The sequence below is a fragment of the Hirundo rustica genome, chromosome 1 (assembly GCF_015227805.2).
Source record: "Hirundo rustica isolate bHirRus1 chromosome 1, bHirRus1.pri.v3, whole genome shotgun sequence".
NCBI classification, from domain to species: Eukaryota; Metazoa; Chordata; class Aves; order Passeriformes; family Hirundinidae; genus Hirundo; species Hirundo rustica.
Window position 1 is genome coordinate 137790005 of NC_053450.1, and position 22938 is coordinate 137812942.

Below are 22938 nucleotides of genomic sequence, written 5' to 3' on the forward strand. Positions count from 1 at the left end.
TCTCAGCTCTTTTAGGAAGCACATTTGACTTGTATAGCTTTTGATATTTTATTCAGTTTACCATGGAAAATACTTAGTCTCTAAAATGTATATCCCATTTTTGGAAATGAAATCTAAATCAGATTTCACATTTCTATACACGGAGATGTCAATAGGGGAGCCAAAGCTAAAACATTGCATTAATTTACATTAGTATCCCCCAAAAAAAGTATTGTGCAGGTGCAGAGATGCAGAAGGGTAGAAATCTTTGGTGAAAAATGAATCAATGACAATCTTTGAAACAGAAGCCATGTCTCTGTTTTTAGTCCAGTTTCTTTTGGTGATTAAGTGGTTATTGTAAAGATGGGTTTTACTAACAACAGTGCATTCATAAATGCTGGTTATAATTGTAGAATTTCAGTTTATGCACTTTGAAAATATAAATACTTGATTTGCTTTTATAAAATTATATTATAAAACATTCAAAAGATTAATGTGTTTTCCAAATAGCACAGGACATTATTGCCATCTCTCTTCCATTCTGGTAACACTTGATGCAATATAGAACGGCTTATGTTAAAAGTGAAGCTGAACTTAGTTTTTATTGTGTTTTACAACTTTTAGAAATATAAAGAGAAAGATAAACACAAGCAAAAGTACAAGAAGCAGTCGGAGTCATCACCATCTTTGGTTCCATCTCTTACTGTAACTACAGAAAAAGTAAGTCAATATGTTTTTCTCCTTTTCCACTTCACTTACTCATGTCAAAAATTCATGATGTAATCATTCCACTATATATACAGGAGCTTTATAATGGCATCATTTCTGTAATTATCAAGCATCCTGGGTATTTTTTCCTGTAATGTAAAATCCTAAAATAGGAGGTTTACCTCCTATCCTAAATTGGCGGTTTACCATATGGAGAAGGGCTTAGATTTTTGTACCTAAATTGTGAGTTAGATACCAGTGATACTCCAGTAACTTTTACTTAATTGAGGTATATTTAATAATTCGAGAAGTTTTAGAAGTTTTAGAAAGACTTTCCTTCAAAATTCAGTTGTGTTCACTGAGCCAACACTGAACCTGTAAGCATTTTAAACTGGTAGTTATGAAATTACAGCTCATATTTCATATAATTTGCCTTATTATCAGGCTGTTACATTAGGTTCCCTGACCTTTCCTTCCTGTTGATGTGTTAGAAAATACCTAATTCCAGCAGCAACATACAGGGTTAAATAATGACAGTCTCATTGTAGTCAGCAAGAATCACTTTTGCTATCCACCAATAAAATGAGACTAACGTTGGTGTTACAGAGCGGGCAGTACTATTGAGAAATGGGTTTTCTGATTTCAAAGTTGGAGTAAACGTGTCCTGCTCATGTGGGGAGGTTTGACATCAGAGTCAGGGAATCATGGTTTGAATTGAGTTGTGCTTAGTACACAGATCATCGTGTTTTAGCAAAGGTGTTGAGGCTTGTGTATAACTGTGTGGTTTGGTTGTTGAGGTGTTACATTCAACAAATGTGTGTTTGCATATGGTACACGAAGATCTCATCAGGATGCAGTGAAACGATTCAAATGCCAACTTTCTCTGGTCTCTGGAAGTATTCTCTCAACTAGCCGTGTCAATTTCAAGAGCAATCTCTAAGAAAGATTTTTAGTATGCTTTGCATATTTCTTCTCAATAGCAAGATTATTTATTAACTTGAGAATTTGTACCTGCTGACATCCAGTTATTTGTCGCTCACACTTCTCTTGAGTCTTGTTCTTTGTTCTACTGTATTCTCTTTGATGCTGTTGTGTCAAGTGAAACTTAGTGTTTTTCTGAAACTCTCAGTAACTCTTAATAGATAAAAAAAAAATAGAAGTTAGTCAGCTTACCACTTTGCTGTTTTGATTTAAGAGCAATTAGAGTTTGCAGTCAGTGAATGTGACAGTTTCTATTGAAATCAAGTTGTAGAACACTCTGAGGAGTATTGACTGGTCCACATGATTGGTAATTTCATTTTATTAATTTGCCCTAAACATACTCCTTTTGAGTTTATTCTAAAATTCATAGCCTGTAAGAGAGGCTTCATGGAAATTTACATGGAAGCGTTAAACTTTATAACCTTTGTTTAGGTTTTAAGCTATGTACGAGCATGTTTTTCTTGAGTTACATCCCTCTTGCACTTTGATTATCATCATAAGTTATTACAAAAAGTGATATTACTGTATATTTCTGTAAAAGTTAAAGAAAATATGTGGAAATCTTGATTATCTTTTGCATGCTACCTATTAGAATATGCTTTTAATGCCAAAGACACGGTTGGATTCTGTTTTTCTGCCGAGCTTATTTTTAATTGCATTGTCCTCCCTATCCTTTTCCTAATTACAAGGTTTATTCCTATGGATAGTCACAAGGATGAGCTAGGGCAACACTAAAGTGAACAGAAAATCTCTAATTCTAGAACTTAAATTATAACTTAATTAAACGAAAGCAAAATATTAATTGTGGATTTTGAATATCATCATGCTCTTTTAGTTTTTTTATTTAATCTTCTGCATGTGTGTTTTCTTTACCTAACCTGTTTGCTTCATTTATTGCCTTTTTTAAATAGTGCTTCAAATCATCAGGAAAATTAGTATTCAGCTTTTTACTGGTGTTTTTATTGGAAAATTGGTGTTCAGAGGCTCCTAAGTGCGATTAAGTTTTTTTAAAATGTATCTACTGGATATACGGAAGTGATTTTTTTGTTGTTGTGGCTAGTTCCTTGAGTTAATTTTTTTTTCCTAAGTCCTTTTAACACCATTTACATGCATCTGCTTTTCTAGGTTATAGACTCATAATGTGTTACTCAGAACTTTGAAATTTTAGTAATGAAACAAGCTTTATTTTTTTCTGAGTTGAATATTTGGTTCAGAATATTGTATTAATGTATTTCTTTTATGTATCCTTTTACATAGAGTTGCTAGAATTGATTTGAACCTGACCTCTGTTTCACAGCAGTCTTTCCTTGTATTGAATGCCTGGCTTTATCATGGTATATAATCACTTCTGCTACTGTAATGCTCCTGTGGGGGGAAATGAATTTGTTTATCCTTTTTAAAGATGTTAAACCTTTGTAAATCCAGTGGTAGTGACCATTTATGCAGGTGATATCTTAAAGCATGTTTTTATCTGCATGACTGATTTCTTTAGATAGAATCGTGAAAGGCTGCACAATAGACTGAATTTACCTTCCAGTAGTATAGTTGAATTGCCTGCAGAATTTAATTTCAAGAAATTTTACTGAGGTTCCAGCCCCTGCTATTTTGAGTGGCACTTTAGTGCATTCCTGTAATGTCGCAGCAAATGTTCGGTTTGAAAAAGTTTGAAGTAAGAAATGCCTGACTACTCTTTGATGAATGTAGTAGCACTACAGTTTTTCACTTTTGGAACATAGATATAGAATGTTTTAAGAACTACAATAACTTTGGAATCTGAATTCTTCGCTGCCTCTTCTTCTGCCTGCCTTCTTAGTTGGAAAGCACCATCAGCACTGTATTTACTCCTGGTAAAAAATTTCCGTCCCATGTTTTGGGCTTTGGATCCCTCCAGCAGTGTGGGGAGATGGGGAGTGAGGGTTATGATCAGTTTCCCACTGGTTGCTCCTGCAGCTGTTTAAGGAGAAGAATCCACCCCCAGCTCCAGCATCACTCCCATGGGAGACAGTCCTTCACAAACTACTCCATTGTGAGTCCATCCCATGGGCTACGCTTCTCCACAGACTGCTGCAACGTGGATCACTTCTCCACAGGGTGCAGTCCTTAAGGCACAGCCTGCTTCCAGTGTGGATGCCCCACAGAGTCACAAGTGCTGGAACTTGGAACAGGAAACCTGCTCCAGCATGGGTTCCTCTCTTCACAGGTCTCCAGGTCCTGCCAGGAGCTTGCTCCATGAGGTCACAGCCTCCTCTCAGACATCCACTTACTGTGGTGTTGGTTTCTTCCATAGGCTACAGGTCAATCTCTACATCCCCATGGATCTCCATGGGCTACAGGAGCATAGCTGCCTCACCATGGTCTTCACCAGGGGCTGCAGGGGAATCTCCGCTCTGGTGTCTGGAGCACCTCCTCCCTCTCTTTCTTCACTGACCTTGGTGTCTGCAGAGTTGATTCTCTCACATGTTCTCAGTCTGCTCTTCTCTGGCCGCAGTTAGATCTGCCCAATAGCCCTTTTTGTTTTTCCTTCTTTGCTGTGTTGTCACAGAGGTGTTGCCACCATTTCTGGTGGGCTCAGCCCTGGCCAGAGATGGGTCGGTTCTGAAGCCGGCTGGAATTGGCTCCATCGAACATGGAGGAAACTCTGGTGGCTTCTCACAGAAGCCCTGCCTATAGCCCCCTCCTCCCCCGCAAAACCTGGCCATGCCAGCCCAGTGTTGGTGTTGGGGTTTTTTTTGGTTGATTGGTTTTTGCTCAGACTGTTTTTACCATCTGGCATTTTTGTGGAGAATTACTTGTCATGGTCCTTCCCCTCCCTGTGCAATGGCACTGCCTTATGTATCTGCGCAGGGCTAAAGGCCACTCAATCCTTGGGACGTACTCTGTATTCCAAGACTGATTATTGCACATTTACCATAAATCCCCAGAAATTTTAAGACTTGCTGCAGATGGATGGTGTGACTCTTCAGGGCACACAGAGTGATAGATGGAGAGCGTAAAAGTGACACTAGCTCTTTGTGCTTAGGGTATATTTCATAGTGTTAGTGTTCATGATTCTCTGAGTAAACAGGTAGATTTCAGTACACCTTAGAGCCCCTTCTGAAACACAGATAGCTGTGGGAGCAAAATTTTCCGAAGTAGAACTGTGTTGTGTTTGCATATTCCTCAAAATCTGCCGGGATTGGGATTCAGGCTTGCAGTCAAACCAAATCACAGCACAGTGTTTGCAAATTAATGCCTGCTTGTCATTGCCTGGCCTGGTATGCAAATAGATTGAAATATTTGCTTTCCTCAAAGCTTGTATATTTAGTTGTCTTCTGTCATTTGCAACTGAAAAGTAAGGTTTATGTAAATGTCTTAGCTATTTTAGTAAAATATGGAAAACTTTGCATAGCTGGTGTACAAAGCTTTATGTAAAGATGAAGAAACATTCTGTTGTAGGTTTAAATTCAGCAAGCATCCTACTTGGGGCAGGGAAGATGTGTGTGTATGCTCAATTTTAAGAGGCTTGTGTTTTTGTGGTCTTTAATGGAGATAACTGTAGATACTGTTTTAAATTGTATTCTGTAAAGAACTGAAAAACGGACAAGCTTGTTTTGAACAGATGAGTAGCTTCTGAGTTTGATCTGTATTTTTTTTAAGTAGCTTTAAATAGCTATTTTACTAGGTGGCTTGAGTATAAATAACAGTAGAATTTTTTTTCCTGATTTTGCTTTTGTTTTCTTTCTTAGGTTATTAAAATTCTGTTACCACAGCTCCACATTTTTTTTCAGTCATGAGGACCATAATATTCCCTTGTATGGTTTCCTAATGTTGTGCATGCAGTTTCCCTGCCCACCTAATTACTTTCTGTGAAACCTCTTTTGACTGTTGTTCACCAATAGGAATGATTCTGGTAAAATTTAACAGACAAATAATGGACCTAAAGATGAAATTTTTGAAAGTCCTGTGGGGAGTGTGTGAGTGTAGGAAAAGGGTCAGAATTCTTGGGGGTGGGTAGGGGCTGAGGAAGAAATTTGCACGGGGAGCTCAAGAGTGTTTTCATTCCTGTCAGAGGGCAGGTTTGAAGTAAGTGTGTCTTGGTCAGCTCTCTCATGTGTCTTCTTTACTTGATGATTCTTCAGGAATTGGATGAATGGGGGATGGTTCACATGCCAGGGAGCTGATTTTCGTTTGGTGTTGAGGCTCTAAAGTCTTAAAAATCCAAGTTCTTAGATTCTGATGCCTTCAACAGTTCCACTGCTGATGGAGCAACATTTCCAGCTTTAACAAAAAAATGCATAAGAATAGTATGTTCAGAAAAGCATTAAAAGCTTATTTTCTAATTTTTTAATTTTAAGCATAAAATAACAATACCCTATTTAAAGAGACTACAAAGTCCGTACCCATGAGATTTTTCCACTTACCTCAGTGAAGTAAAAATTTCAACCAAAGCCATTATGCATTTTTTTTCCCACAGAATTATGTTTTATGTACTTCAGTTGTTTGCTGAGAATCTTCACAGTCCAGCTGCTGTAATTCCTGCTGTTTCTGGTTACAGTAGTATTTGAACACTTCTGTGTTTGTTTGAAAGAATGAAGTCCTTTAAACAATTGTTACAGTTTTTTGTGTGACTTGTTTCTTTAATTTCTTCTCTCTTTTAAAATGCCAGACATACACAAGCACTAGCAACAACTCCATGTCAGGCTCCTTGAAGCGATTGGAAGATACCTCAGCTCGATTCACAAATGCAAATTTCCAGGAAGTTCCTACACATGTTTCAAGTGGAAAAGATTCTTCAGAGGCTAGAGGGTCAGAGAGCAAAGGGAAGAAATCTGCAGGTCACAGCTCAGGTCAGAGGGGAAGAAAGCCTGGTGCTGGAAGAAATCCAGGAACAACTGTGACTGCAGCTAGCCCTTTTCAGCAAGGTACTGATTGTTGCGCTGTAACACAACTGCTGCTCTGACATGAATTAGAAATTTTATGTATGCAGAACTTGAAAAGTAGTTAGTCTTTTATCCTAAATACTGAGATTCTTATTTCGCTTCAGAGAAAAACCCAACTTTTTTCAGAGTAAAAATGTATGTTGCTATAACATGAGAAAGAAGGTTGTACATTTTTAAAAGGCAGAACTGATGGTCTTTTTCAGAGTGTTAAGGTATCCTCTTTAGCTGCAAACAGAAGTGTTTTTATGTGCTAGAAAATAAGTCTTGATAAACTTTAATACGAATTTGAGTCTAGAGGTCTCAGCTCTTTAAGGACATAATACTGATGTTTTTTAGTCAGTGCACTGGCACTACCTAATGCATAGGATGCATTGGCCCTTCAGTATTTTTTCAAGATACAGATATTTAATCTATACCATTTGCTTCAGAGCAAAAGACCTTTCCACTTCATTGTTTTGTCACTGAAATATATAAACAGAAGATGAGTATGTAAAAAGTATGTAAGGTTTATTTACCTTAGACAATACAAAGTCATACTTTTTAAACTTGCTAAAACCCACTACATGCACTATGAACACTTCTAAAAAGCAAATTTTATTTGCTTTCATCATCTTTGTCAGAGTTGAAAAAATATTTAAAAAATTAAAAGGTTTTTAAAAAATTCTTTAATTATTAAAACATGTTATTTGGAAACACAACGAACTAGGCCTTCTATAAAGTAATTTTCACTGTGGTGTCTAGTATCTGACTGTCCTTTAGGCTTTGTGATGTTGATTTTCCTTTGAATTTATTTATGCAGTGAACACTTGTAAATTTGTCTAGAGCTCTTTCAATATTTCTGGGTGGTGGGGTTTTTTGGGGGTTTTTTTTGGTTTTTTTTTAACCTGAAAGAAGAGGAAGTGGGTTTTTTTTTGTTTAAATTATTAAAACTTTGAAAATCGTTTTCTGGAATTCTTTATTTAAAGAAAAATCTTTCTGCAAATGGCAAAATAGATCTTTACTATGTGCATGTATTTTCTTTTGGGCTGCATTAAGTGCAGCTGATTTAACTTATTTAAAATACAGAACAATGTTATTTTTTTTTTAAATAGCTGTATTTATGTGAATTGTATATTAAATGGAATTCTTAACAATGTTTCGTGGAGTACTAATGATAAACCACTAGTTTTTAAAGAACATGGGTTTTTTATACCTAATGTCATATTTAGGAATATTTTCGTGATGTTGTTATCAGTCTGAATTCTGTGAAACAGTACCCACATACACTTACCTATATAAAATGAATGAATTTTAGTGCAAATAGATGTGTGTAGTTCCCAAGAGTGCTTAATTTTTTGCCTTGAATGCAGTGATATAATGCACTAATACAGTGATGAAATGACTGCATTCCAAATACTAAAGATATAATGTGACATGATTCTGTGACAGTGCTAAAAAAGTTTTAAAATGCCAATTTTATACACAGTTTTTCACTTTCTCTCTTGTACTTTTGAAGAATACATCTTCTGTGGAACTCCTCCTCAGCCAGGGAGAATTAAGCCCAATTATTGTTCCCTTGACCTGTGTCAGACCCTTGATTTTAGGTAGAATGGTAAGGAAGATTGCAGGCATAGTGTATATGATCATAGCACATTTCTATCAGCTTTCTTGTTATATATGTATATGTTCAAAAAAACCTGCTCAAGTTTGCACCAAGTGTTTGTTACTGATTCAAAACTTGATGGACGTTAAAGTTGCCTAAGCAACAAAGTTGTTATTCTTCTTTTATTAATTTTCACCTTGTTTGTGCCCCAGATGAAAATCTGAATCTCAGACAGGAATCTGAGAATCATATCCAGCAAAGTGAAGATCTGCAGGAGAACCAATGAGTTATTTAAAAAATTCTTTAGCTCTTGGTAAAGCTTTTCACAGAAAAGTCCTTTCACATTAAGGTTTTTTATTCTAAGATTATAATACATCCTATCAGTTTTTATCAACTACAGGGAAAAACATAATTGCACTTCTTTCTTTTTTTTAGGAAGCTTTTTGGGCACTCCTGGGAGCATAAAGTCATCTTCTGGAAGTTCAGTTCAGTCTCCCCAAGATTTTTTGAGTTTTACTGACACAGATCTGCGAAGTGACAGTTTCACACATTCTCAACAGGCTTCATCAACCAAAGATGTGCATAAAGGAGAGGCTGGGAGCCAAGAGGGAGGAGTCAATTGTTTCACTTCCTTAATTGGTCTCCCTTCATCATCAGCAGCTGTTTCCCAATCTAAAAACTTTGACAGCTCACCTGGAGACATAAGTAATTCAAGCCTTACTTCTACAGCGTACAAACGAGCTCAAACTTCTGGAATAGAAGAAGAAACTGTTACAGAGAAGAAACGGAAAGGAAATAAACAAAGTAAACATGGGCCTGGTAGACCTAAAGGAAATAAAAGTCAAGAAGGTGTTTCCCATCTTTCAGTTTCTTCTGCTTCCCCAACTTCATCTGTGGCATCTGCTGCAGGAAGTGTGACAAGCTCTGGTCTTCAGAAATCTCCAACTTTGCTCAGGAATGGAAGTTTACAAAGTCTTAGTGTTGGTTCATCTCCAGTGGGTTCAGGTAGGCATTTATTGGATTTGTTCTCTTACCTCAAAATATGTTTTTATTATTTTAGCTATTATTCTGAGTATGCTTTTCAAGAACATAGTGTCATTTAAAGTATCATGAAAATCACATTGAGGGAAAAAAGGACTGTTGGAAAAGTAAGTTTTGTTCCATGTATAGGTGGCACTGCGCTGTAGGTGGCTGCAGTAGATTGACCTGTGTATTGACCTAGAGGCTATATAAATGCAGGTTTTGAAGCTGTAGGGGGAAAACTTGCACGAGAATAGGTTCTTTGAAAAATACATGTGACAGGTTCAGCTAAAAAAAAAAAAAAAAAAGTGATAGTTAGTATGGACTTTATTGTCTATGTGTACTGTTACACAGAGAAAACAAAATTGGTACTCATGTATGTCAGCGTTGCTCAATGTGTCCCTCAATTAGATTTTCCCAATTTATATTAACTGAATATCAGAATGTCTACGTGGGGAATGGCCAGTTTAAACATGTAAAATTATATTCTGAATCTGGACTCCTGTGCAGCTGGATGACATTTTCATATTCTCGTGTGCTATTTAGCAATTGAAATTGGCTGGTTTGTTCTTCCTCTGCTCTAAATGTTATGCGCATCTGGGGCTGTGAGAAGCTTTCTGTTTCCAGTAAACCTGTGTGTGGAATGGCCTGGCAGAATGCTCTTATCTACTGAAGTCTTTGTTGCTCTGAAGTTTCTTTCAAAGCTTTTGTGATATATAAAAAACCAAATTACCTCACTTTTGAAACTTCGAAATTTTGCCCTTTTGTTGTTATAGTGGGTTTAGGGGTTTTTTTTTTGCTTAATTTTTCTGTTTTGGGGGAAAAGAGAAATGGAGCTTGAATACTAGAAATGGAACTTGTGGGGAGGGTTTTATGCTTTTTATATTGTATACTTTCACTCTATAAGCAAGAAATATTTTTAAAATACACATAGTTGAAGGGAGAAAAACCCTGTATTTCTTTCAAAACAGGGCAGGTACTTAAAAACTAGATGTCAAAGCCACGTTGTTTTAAAGCAGTTAGATACAGGCAAATGATTGTTTTTGTTATGGGTAATAATGGCAATAGCAGCAGCAACTATATTAAAAAATACTTTTCCTGTATTAAAATCAATGGTGAGAAATGGTATATGACAAAACTTCATAGTTCACTATTTATCTTTCTGTTTTAAGAATATATTCACTTCTTATCTGTTATGAACAGTGAGCATCTAACAGATTTACATCAGTGTTCTGATTATTATAGTATGATCCTTGTTATTCCTTTATAATCTCTTTGAGGTGGATTATGTATTGTTGTAGTTGGGAGACAGAAGTACAAGGTCTTGGTTTGAAGTGAATGATCCTCATTTCCCCTCTTATATTTATGGTAGAATATTCTGCTCTCGTCAGCTCCTTGAACAGGCCTTTCCCTGTCCAGGTCCAGTCTTGCTTCCTTTGTGCTCTTCATTACATCTCACTCTTCCATGTAGAAAATGGCAGTGATGATGTTAAACTCTTTGTAGATAAATACATGGATGGAAATACTGTGTTGGTTTTATTACTTCTATCATGATATTCAGCCTATAGTTTAACATCTTTTAAGTATACTTAGTTTCTTGTTGGCCAGCATTAGACTTGTCCTCTAAAACAGTGATATTTACTGTGGATGCCAAAGAACATCAATATGAATAAATGAACAAACAAAATTAATAAACAAAATCACCCCAGGAAAAACCAGAAAACCCAGAGATACAAAAACAAATGGGATGTCTTTGAGCACAAGCTCTAAATTTATCCAGAAACTTCTGCCTGAATCAGAGCATATTTTTGTAATGTACTCTTCTCCCTCATCTCCTGGTTTTTTACATGCTGCTCTCCTTGCTTCATCCTAAGTATTTTTTGGTTTAGCATCCCAGTAACCCAATTTACTACAATTTATGTTGCAATGAAGAAGGACATCTGAGTATTACCAGTATTATCAGAAACATGTATTTTCTCCGGTGTAATACCTTTATCTTTTCAGTGTGCCCACCACATGTCCACAAGATCTGTCAAGTGAATCTAAATTAGTCGACTCAAGCTCCCAGATAAGATTTTTTCCATGCACATGTAGTGAGTGAAAACACAGGGTACTCAAGTCGAAAACTTTTTATTGCCTCTTACTTGGAATTACTTTGATACGTCAAAGAAGCTGAATCAGGAATGAGCTAGACAATACTGAACAAAGCTTTTGAGGCACTTTTGCAAGAATCTCCTCTTCTTTTTTTTTTAGTAGTCTTTCTGACAGCAGCTCTCTGAAGCTATCGTTCTCTTCCAGTTTTCTTAAGAGTACTTGTTAAGATCCGTAAAAATTATGAAAAACATTACTTCATGGACGTATGATAATTGTGTTCATAGTTAACATTCAAATGAGGTGAAGTGTGAAGGGAAGCTTATTTTAAAAGGTAATGCAGATTTAGCATGTGCTGTTTATACATAATTAAATGTCTTCCCAAAAAGTTTTATTCAGAATAAGTAAATTCAGTTAATTTTGTAAAAATATTTGACATTTCCAAACTTATCCAGTCCACAGGACCTTTCTTTTCCTGCTTAATAAGAACAGAGATGTACCATGAATATAGGGATAGTATAAGGACGTGTTATTAGAAGCTGTTACAATACTCAGGTTGTATTTCGGTTACCATGCAACAGATCTGATGTGTTCAAGGTTGAACTTACATGTGCAATCTTTATGCTATTTATTATTCTTTCTGAAATGTATTTATTACCTGACAGGAAACATTTTATGCATTACTTAAACATTGTATTCAAAGGAATAAAATTAACTTTAAAAATCTGGAGTAAAATATAAATTGGTAGGGTGATACGAAATTTTTGCACTAAATTAAACTTTTACTAGTACCCTCTTTAAAAAATCCCCACCAAAGTTCTTTAGATATCAGGTCATATACAAACCATACTTCTCTTTTTGTTGAGAATTCATAAGCACTGTAAGTTTATTGCCTAAAAAGGCCCAAGGCAGTTATTGGAGCAGTTACATAAAGCTAATAATGGTTCACCCCAAATAGGATTGGTCTTTGGAGTGATTTCAGGATCTGAATCTTTTAATGGGGGGGGGAGGGGTGTATGTGTGTTGATTTAATCTGAACTCAAGAATTTTATTGATCTATCTAACTTTCCAGGTCATGCTAGCTGTATTCTCAGGATTAAGTTCATTTTCAGCATCCTTCTAGGGAAAAGATTTCTAGTCTAGTATTGTAAAGCATTGAGAGCTTGTGTTCCTCAGCAATCGGAAAAAGAATATTTTATGTGATGTACAGTATCTTCTGACTTCTGTGGAATAATGTAGCAATGAAAAATGGAAATAATCAAGTATCAGAAGTTAACTGAAATTTCTGTTTCATGATAGATAAAGTTCTTGTGCAGTTATCTTCCAAGTTCAGCATGCTTGCTGCTGAAGTTAGAGAAGTGCCTGAAGCACTATAATGCCTTTCCCAGTTCTGCTCTTGATTTCAAGTGTACAACAAATTGTATAGTATCAATTTCAATGGCTAAGGACTTCAGGGGATTATTTGCTTCAATATTTTAATTTTTGTAAAATTGATTTTATGCCCTTATGTGCACTGTAAACCCTATAAAAAGCTAATTCTTTTTTTTTTTTTCTTTAAGAAGACTGGAAAAGATTAAATGACCAATTGGGCCTCAAAATAGTTAGCCCATTGTTTCAGCACCCTTACTGTGTCGATCTTCTGGAATTCCTTTGTCCTGACTGAAGCAAAATTAGAATTTGCCTTCCTACATTTTTATTTCCACATCATATATATTCTGCACTTAGCCAATCTACAGTATGCTCTGATTGGTAACACTAGACACTTTTTGGAATAAAGGACTCGTCCAAACCCAGTGTTGTACCTTATTAAATCAGTATTTCAAATTATGAGAAACCATTGATGTTTTTGGCACAGGTCCCTCTTGAGTTGATCTTGTCTTGTGCAGTCAAATTACAGCTCTATAGACAAGTTTGCTAAATGCTTCAGATTAGTTCCATGTATTTTGCTCTCCTTTCCCATCTGATTCAAGCAGTGCTGAAACCTTTGTCAGTTTTAGACAAGTTATGCTGTACAAGATCATTGTACTGTTAAGCTCATTGTTGCACTGATGACATAAGGAAACTCTTGAGTTTCAAAGTAGAAGAGTAACTTGAAATTATTCTCATTGAGATACAAAGTCCCTCAGTACTTATGTTAAATCTTCATGATGTTGTGTTTAAAGTTTGACTTAGTATCTGAATCTGCTGGAAGGAAGAGTTTAAGAAAAATTGTTCTGAACCAGTTTGTGCTATTATGCTTATCTGCAAAGTGCACCAAAGCAGAAGTTAAAAAACTGGCTGTGTTAAAAAGCCAGTTTGTAATTCAGAGGAGATAGAATATAAAGAACAAATTGATACTAATAGATATTAATGGCCTTTTAGGACTAAGCAAATGGTAAAGAAAGAACACAAGGCAGAATCAATGCATGGAGAATTTCATTCCTCGTATTTGAGGCTGAGCAAAAGTGGTGTTGAGATTGGTGAATGGTGTACAAGATCAGAATGTTAAAATTGATGATTGTTGGTGTAGAAAACATGGAGACGTTCATCAGGTAACAGGAAAGACATCACATGAGGTAGTAGCTTATTAAAATGGCTATTATCATGAAATGGCATCAAAGTTCTTACATAAAACAGTTATCAGCAGCTACAGCCTGAAATATTGATGTTTCCTGATGATGATTACCAGTACTTCCATGCTTTTAGACTGTCAGTGCTAAATTTCAGTAAGTATTTAAAACTCATGAAGTTGTAAGAGAGACTGGCAAGTAGTTAATGTTATGCAATGAGGATGAGTCTGACAGAAGAAAGGAAGGTGTTATGACATACAAAGGTGTAATGATTGGTGGTGGATATTGAGAGTTATGGAAAATAACTTATTGAACTAATTTTATTTTCTGTTTTTAATAAGTGGCATAGTAGGTGTCTACATTTCAATTGATATAGCATGACATTTTAAGTAAAGTCTTGTAATGATAGGAAGTCAGCAAATCCTTGCATTAACTGCAGTTAATAGCTAAGTTTCAATTTTATTTTGATCAGAGGACTATTAAACCAGTGTTTTCTTTGTTTTGTTTCCCCTTATGCTGAGTTGGTCAGAGCATGGTGCTTCTAACACCAAGGTCACAGCTTCGATCCTCAGTTCACCTATGGGTTGGACTCAGCAGTCTTTGTGGGTCCCTTCCAATTCAGAATAGTCTGTGAAATCTATTGGAAAATTCTGCAGTTTTTGAAAAAGCCTGGTTATGAAGACAGGGTAAAATGAATCTCTTGGTCAGCAATACGAACTAAGAGTTTTATTGGTGGAGCTAAAGTAGAGGATTGTCTTAGAAAGATGGATGTGTACTTGCAGGATAAGGATGGCCTTTGGGGAAAGAAGGGCTGTAGAGAAAAAGGATAAAGGTGATTAATCAGTCGCATCTGAGTTTCCAGTGCTGAGCTGTGTTTAAAAATGTTTTAATGCATAAACAGCAAGGTAATGAGAAAGGCAGCTCCACATTCAGAGTGTGTCTGGTCTTTGAATACTATGTGTAGTTCTGTGATTTGCTCTGTGTAAAGAAAAGAGCCACGAGACGGATTCAATGACTGGAAAAAGCACATTGTTGGAGAATTGCTAGGGAGTGAGTTTATCAGGCTATGGATCTCATATGAGGAACTGAAAACTAGTACAATGATCCTTAACCTAACAAAAAAGTAAAACATCATCAAGTGCAAGAAAGTAATAGTTGAACAAATCAGTTCCGTTGAGTCGAATGTATTTATTTGATTTGCAGGTGGAGGATGTTCTAGAGCTAGAAGTCAATGTGCTTGCAAAGATTCTTGTTCAATCCCTATATAACAACCTAATTTTGCGCTGTATTATCTCTGATTTTTAGAAGAACATTTAGCATTGGGGCATCAGTTTAGCATATGACATAGTTTGTAACTGGGCAAATAATGCATTTCAAAATGCAGTTGGTAGTAAATTTTCAGGCAGCATGGGTCTGCTAGAACTGCTTCCCAGCATAGTATGTTCTGTGCTTTTATCAGAGATTGAGAAGTCATCTTTGCTGCTTGCTCTGAGGGTTCAGGGTGTATGTTGCATAGAGTATGCTTGGATGTAGTGAATAAGAATTCCTTGATTTAGAAGGCTGTGGGCAAAAAAATACTGAACAGTGAACCTTCTAACAGAGAAGTGTTTTGAAAACAGTTATGAAAACCTTCTGAGTAGTGATGGAGAACTGAACGTTATTATTCTTTAAAGGGAAAGAAAGGTTATTCTCGTCACTGTGACACTCATTTCAAGAAGGGGTAGAAAACTTACATCACAATTAATTGGAACTATTTCATACATGTTGCAGATAGCAAAGTACTATATTTATTTATGATGCTAATTTCCTTCTAAAATATGACCATGAATGTGAAAGTTGAGAAGAGGCATACAATGAGTGATAATTTTAAAACATGCTTTTCAAAGAGTCTGAAGCTCTTTGCTAGACTGGAATATCCTTAATTTGAGAATATTTCAGTTTACAGAGATGTTTAGAAACATGATTGTAATTATTGTACAAAAAGAATTACTATTCCTGGTCAAGATTTTTTTGGTAATTGCATATTGGTAATTGCCCTGTTTTCTGCCCTTTTTTATTTTATTTATTTTTTTTTTAAGTTAATAGAAAAAGGCAGTATAGTGCTTAATTGGATGGGCTGCTGAAAACAAGAAATGTTCAGCCTGTTCCCCTCTTGAAGTCTCCAAGCTGCCTGACTTTCCATGGAAGCAGTGTTTTGTGCATGAGATGCAAATCGGCCGCCCTGTGAGTGTTGCAAGACCAGAAACTCTTGGAACATGGCTTTAAAACAAAACTCGATTAAAAACAAGGCAAAGTTTTCCTTTCTTAAAAAATTGTAAAGTTTTTGGGTTTGAGTGAAAATAGATGGGAGGGCTTTCTGAAGTGAAAAAAAACCCAAAAAACCGAGAGAAGGGAAATTTTACTGACTGGGATAGAGCTTTCATGTCAGGCTGCAAAGGCCAGCTGATTTCAGAGATGATATTGGCAGCTGTGGAAATTACATGACTAGTTAATTGTTGTATGAGAATGTGTCTGTGAGGTTAAAATAGAAATTTTGAAGAAATCTTTAAACTACATTCCCAAATTATGGTGAGTCTGAGCATTAGCTTCTATTTAAATTTCAAAAGATGTCATTATTTATTTATTATACCCTGACTGTCAACAGCAAATAGTATGTTTAAATTATGAAATTGTAATACATTTCAAATGCTAAAAAAAACCCCACAACAAAGCAAAAAAATCAATATGGAAAAGGGAATGTGTATTTTCTTGATTTCACTTTTAGTTCTTTCATTTAATAACAAAATAAAGAAAAATTTGGTAGTTATTAATTTCAGGAGAAAGACATAGTTTTAAACAGCTTATCAAAAAGATGTAAATATTTCTAAACTCTTTGAAGTACTGTTTTTATTCAAGCTTTGCGAGTTTTCTACCCAAATATTAATTTAAATACAAGAAATTCTGCAGGTCTAGATTTTTGCCTATACAGAATTATTTGCAGAATTGGCATCTAAATACAAACTTTTTTAAACAGAATAAGTATCTTTATGAATACAATGACTATTTATTAGTTGTATTTATTTTGGCAGAGAAGAAAATGGACTGGGAAGGGCTTAAAGGCTGGTTAAATTTCTGTACTTAACTACTCTCCAAATTTAGCTGTGAATCTGTTTTGTTTGCTAAGGGAAGGTTTTCAGAGAAGTTCATGAGCTTTTTGTAAACTGCTTGCTTCTCTCTTATATTTGACCCATAAGCCTACAGAGTGCCTTGTGTATATTTGGTGTTAGGTTTGAACTCTTGATAAAAACTAACTTCCTTTAGGCCTGGTGAATCTGCGTGAACTACGCTGCATGGATGGGATCTGGCTGATAGCTTTGCTGCTATTGTCTGCATAATGAAGAAAATAAATTGCCTGCTTTTCCAGTGGCTGATTGTCTTTGCAAATACGTGGAGTAAAAGTATATGGTATTATCATTATTACATTAAAAAAACAAGGGCAGAAGGAGAAGATGTAATGAAACTTCCAGTTTTGTGCTTAGATTATGTTAGTTCTTTAACTCTTACTATAAAGCCAAGAATTATAATTTTAGATAGAGTGGGGGAATAAGGAGACACTGTGAGGCAATTAAGATTTCTATCCTATCTGATGTCTTTGTTGCAGAAATTGATATTTGCTTTAGAGGTGTATCCCTTTTCTGAAGCTCAAGGATATATTTTTAATTCTATTGCTGCTTGGAAAATAAAGTGAGATACAAGCGTTTGCTTACTTGTAACTGTTTAGTTCCCAGTAACTCCTTTAAAATGGCTTAACTTAAACAAAAAAAAATCGAACACCCCCCCCCCAAAAAAACCAAAACAAAAAAAAAAAGACTTTCAAAATATTATCAAATTAAGAGGTTTATTGTATATATATATATTTTCTTTTTTTTTAAATTAAAATATTCATCTTCTTGAGTGTGAACATTTTTTTCAGCATCTGGAGTCAATTACTAGAGTATGGCATTCTTTGTAAGTCAAATGTGAGATAGCAATCAGTCTTTTAACTCCATAAAATCTGTTAAAGGTGACATGGGAACATAAAAAGTGCTTTTGGGGGAGGGTAGACAAGAGGCTTGACTATAAAAGGAGCAGTAGGGTTTTTTAACCTTCCTTGAAAATTGTACTTTTCAGATCTTACAGACTTTCAAGTCTTGCAGAAATCAAATATAGCTGAAAAATAAGTGATGCGTATGTGTTGATAGTTCTTGAAGCATTTTTGTCCTTCTGAAGACTGTCCAATTCATATGGTAAAATTCTTTTTTTGTTGTTGTTGTCAGTCAGAGGTGACAACACTACAGTCAGGTTTTTAAAATCAGAAGGAAGTGTACTTAGCATTTAAATTTTCCATTTATTTGACATGAAGAGCTGAAGTACCAGAAGTTAAACTGACTGAAGCTTTTCTCAGGATTATATCTTGGGAGAGGCTATGATGTCTAGAGCTGTTGTTCATTACCATAATAATTTCTGCAATTCCCTTGTAAAGTTTCAAAAAGAAAACAAAAAAAATTAAATAGAAATGCTAACAAAATACAGTGGCATAAAAAAGACTAGTTACCTTAAAATAATCAAGCTCTTCTGTGAAAGATGTTGTTCAGGGAGAAATCCATTATGACTTAGAATGGAGAGATTCATGTAATGCTCATATAGGTTGACACTCACATTTGTAGTGGTGCTATACCACTTTTTAAAACAAATATATTAGGGCTAAGTGTCTGATTATCAGGTCCCAATGCTACCTTCTTATGTAAGCAGTTTATTTTTCTTCCTTAAGCAGGTTGTTTGGGTGCGATAGACTGAGAGCAGCAGCTTTCTGAAGCTGCGGGTGGCCCGTGGTACTGCGGCACAGTGCCGCAGCCGTGCGCCGCGGCAGTTCTGGCTGTGCACTGGAGGATGGGCAGCCACGTGCTCCCGTGGCAGCTCGGGGTGCACAAAGGTGTGCACAGAGGTGTGCCCGAGGTACCGAGTGTGTCCAGTGCCTTTTCACTGCGCAGCGTTCCTGATACTGCACTGACATTACCTGCACCGGCTGCGTGTCCATCCATCTGAATGGGAGCTCCTGTTTGAGAAATCTCCCTGACACGATCAAAATGCAGAAAATTTCCAGCAGTAAGCCAGCAAGGTATTGCCAGAAGGTTACTCAAATAAAACTCTGCTTCAGGAGTATTAGGCATACCTGAAAATGTGTTGTAGGAACTTGATGTACAGGTACGCCTTATACACAAAGTGTGCTGTCAAAATTCTTAGCAGGACGGTTCTTGCAAGGATTTTTGTAGTGGTAATGCAGGAAATAATAATGAAATAAAATATTTTGTATTGTTAGAAAAGCTACTTCTTATTCGATCCTGAATTTAAAGCCTTTTTTTTTGTCCATTTGAACCAAACTGGGATTTAACACTTAGTTTAGATGCAAACTCATTGCTTCATATTGCTCTTTATATACTTTTTATTCAGCTTTTAAATAGAAATCTTCATCTTTCAGTGTCAGATTTGGTAGATATGTGAGAAGGCCATAAGGATAATAGGAAGAAAACTGTTATTTTGACAGTGATCTAGCTTGCTGCATATGTTTTTGTTAGAGAGAATTACATGCAGTGGTAGAAGGTTCAGAAAAGGGTTCTCACTAACCTAAGTAACAGGAAAAAAATTGAAAATTTTGGTAATAAAAAAGTGAGTGAGCATCTATGTTCTTTGGACCAGTATAGCTCTAGAAATCTGAGTTGAGAAGAGATTTGTGGAAGCTGGTAATGGAACTGAAGAATACGAACATGTGACTGGGACTTGTGCATGAGTAATCCTGTTAGATCCTATGTACTTGGCTTGGCTTTAGTTGTGTTTCCCATTGTTTATTTGTTTTGAACAGCTGTGAGATAAGAATGACTATAGAGATTCCAAGTAAATTAAAAAAACTCAGCAGAACCACCCCAACAAACAAACAAAAAACCAAACACCCCACATTCCCTCGAATGAAAAAGTGGCTCATAAGCTGTCAGTGTAGTTAGCTTTCACACAGGAATGTCAAATGCAAATTGGAATTATTTTTTTTTTTTTTTTCCCCTTAAAGTGTGATAACTGTCATGGACAAATGCCTAATCTGATGGATTTAGGGCTTGGTTACAGCAAATAATATCCTTCCTAGGGATGAAGTCACTAAGCTCTTTTTTCTGTTGTGGAGTAGCGGTAAGCTTGCAATGGAACTTAAGTTTTTGTACGCATAACCAATTCCCTTAAAAACAAGTAATGAACAGCCAGAGGGTGGTGGCTTGGATGTAGGTTTTAATACTGGGTCATTTTCAAAATTGAAATGAATGAGCTGGAAGCATCAAAGTTTTTTCTGAGCAGAATTGATTTTAAGGAGAAATAATTGTAAGGTTCTAAGTAAAGCAAACAATAACAGCTGCTGTAAGGATTGAATGAAGAGAGGAAAGATTTAGCCAAGACTGAGAGGAAAGTGCGGGAGACAGCAGAGATGGCAAATAAATGAAAACATTGAGAAGCATATATATATATATATATATATACACACACACACACACACACACACACACACACACCCCATTCAGCATCCCTAACCTTTCTTGACACCTTAGCATGTTGGATTTCAATTTGGCTGTACATTGTAGCAGAAAACTGGGGGGCTGTGAAGGGGGTACTTCAGAGCAAGAGTCAGGAAAGACATAGCTGCCAATAAAGGCAGTTACACAGGAACCAAGACAGTAGCTCTTTTCTCCTTTCAGAATAAAACACCTTTTTTCATCTGCTTTCTACTAATTTATGGGGTGTGGAAGGGAGTGGTGGTAGGGGAGCAGTTCTCCTTCTGTTCTGTTTAGAGGCTTGGGGGGAGTCTAGAATTAGCTCCATCAGGCAGAAGCAGGACTGATCTAGAGTTGGCCCTTCCTTGTGTAATTGGATGAGGTCTGTGTTAGAACAGCTCGTGTTTTGTTAGCTCTTTAACTGCATCTCTTCCTCATTTGTCTATGAAGTGTTGTTATCTTAGAATAGTAAATTTTGCATTGGGGACATGTCTATTCTGCTTTGAAACTTTCTCATACCTCTTGAGTGATGTTTGGGAATACATTGTACGTGTTTGCTTGTATTAGTGATGTCTCATGTTTGGTACAGTTTTAAAGAAACAAAAGCAAAAGGTATAGCTTTGGCAGTCAAGGACTGAGCTTTTTTGAATAAAATAAAAAATAAGAGAAAAAAAAAAAACCAACCCACCATGCCCCAAGCCTCCTTCCAAACCTACCCAATGGTTCCTTAAAGTTGAAAGGGATTTCTTTAGTGTTGAAAGCAATGATGGATCAAAATGGCTGCTATTTCTTGTGCACAAAAATCGAGCATAACTGGAGAGAATGGATACAATTATAATCAAATAAGGGCTGTGGAGAGTAGGTGTGGGTGAAATGATTCTGCACTTAAGAGTGGCAGACTGCAGTTGCATTGTATCCTCTGCCCCTGAGAAAGAATTTTTCTCTATAGTATAATTTGATTCCAGTCATATTAGCTCTGTAATTTTAGTAATTTTTTTCCTTGTAAATTGAGTGTATTTTTGTATTTTGTTAGTTCTCTGAAAATTGTTAAGAAGGATAATTAAAATTATCAGTTTACTTTATTTCAGATTAATGCACTTACGTCAAGAATCTTACAGAATTTTGTACATTGTGTGTTTTTTTCTGTACCACAAAATTTAAGCCCCCAAACATTAGTATTTGTGTTTTTTGGAGAACACACTTTGTATGTAATGCTTTAATTTAAATATTCTGAATTTTAGAAGTATTTGCTTTGAAGTACCTTTGGCTAGATATTCAATTTTAGTCAGCAGGTAAAAGTCAAAGCTTCTGAATTTCTAAAAACTGCTTCATAGTTTTGTAATCTTTGAGTATGAATGACACAAGTTTAAGATGTCTTTGTTCATTTATTTTTTGAAATTCTGATGTTTAGAAGACCCTTCAGAGGAGTTTAAAAAATGGCTTATGACAGCAATGTTTAGTAGCTTCCAATTGTGGCAAGAGTAAAGAAGAGAAGAATAAAGCATTAAGGGCAGTTGTCCTGTTGGAACCCAAATAATTACTGCAGTCAGATCTCAGAGGCTGGTGAATGTAGAAAATTCCCCCTTGGGAGTATGACAGAGGTGCTGGCCCCACTCTGGCCTGTAAAGTCATTCATTCTATTACCTTGTTAAACCAGATGTGTAAACTGAGGGCTGTGTTCCTTAGTAGTGTGAAAGAGTGAACAAGCAAACTGAAACTAAAATCATTCTGTAGTCCTGAGGTCATTATCCTAAGCAGGAATAAGCTGGTGCGTTAAGTGGAAGAGGACTGGCATCTGCATGACTGCCACCACTCTGCAGCTGGGCTCTACAGTGCCATGATGCTGTGGAGGCTGTGTTGGAGCCTTCAGCTGCACAGCAGAGGATGTGTGTTCTGGCACTTCAGGATCAGAGATCAATAAATACTCTCTAAAGAACCCAACCCAGGAAGGAAAGGAAGCTCATGTGAGCATCTCCTTTGGTCTACCACTAGTTGAATGTTCTTTCTGTGTGTCTGACTTGTTCTTGAACTGTGCTCTCTAATCTCCGGGAGGCACAAGTCCAGGAGTCTGTTAGATTTGATTGCTTGAGTTCATCTCAATCTACCAGTGAAACAAAACAAAACAGATGCCTCGTGATTAAAATTAAGGCAACTTCCTTTTGAGTTTCTAAATTTGTTGCAGACAGTGAAATTAAAATCTGTCTTTCCTTGGGGGGACTGAGTGCCACTGGAAAGAATTTGAATTTTTATTTGTAATACTAGCTTTAGAATGCAGCTAATTGGCATTGTTCTGGAATGTTCTTAAAATTGACATTTAAAATCTAACCAACACTAGTAAAAGAAATATAAGTAAAAAATTATAGTGGATAGAAATAAATCTGTTTTACAATTTGTGCTACTGTAAATGATCAGAGCTGTAATACAAGAAAGATGTATTCAGGTGTATTATTGTTCACTGAAATTCCTGTCTATACATATATTCTTTTGTGTGTCTGTTAAACATGATCTTAACATGAAGCCCTTTTTCTCCTAACTCAAAAGCTTTCGTGAAGTTGATGAAT

At 36.1% G+C, this 22938-nt stretch overlaps 1 protein-coding gene across 4 annotated transcripts in view; it reads left to right on the forward strand.

Annotated features, from left to right (window-relative positions):
- Nucleotides 1–22938, forward strand: part of MLLT10 (MLLT10 histone lysine methyltransferase DOT1L cofactor) — a 125587-nt gene that overhangs the window by 58270 nt on the left and 44379 nt on the right. For all 4 annotated transcript variants that reach the window (XM_040067580.2, XM_058419260.1, XM_040067507.2 and 1 more), the window contains 3 exons: nucleotides 604–699; nucleotides 6314–6569; nucleotides 8605–9174. In XM_040067580.2, coding sequence (XP_039923514.1) covers nucleotides 604–699; nucleotides 6314–6569; nucleotides 8605–9174 — 922 coding nt within the window. The remainder of the gene's footprint in view (nucleotides 1–603; nucleotides 700–6313; nucleotides 6570–8604; nucleotides 9175–22938) is intronic.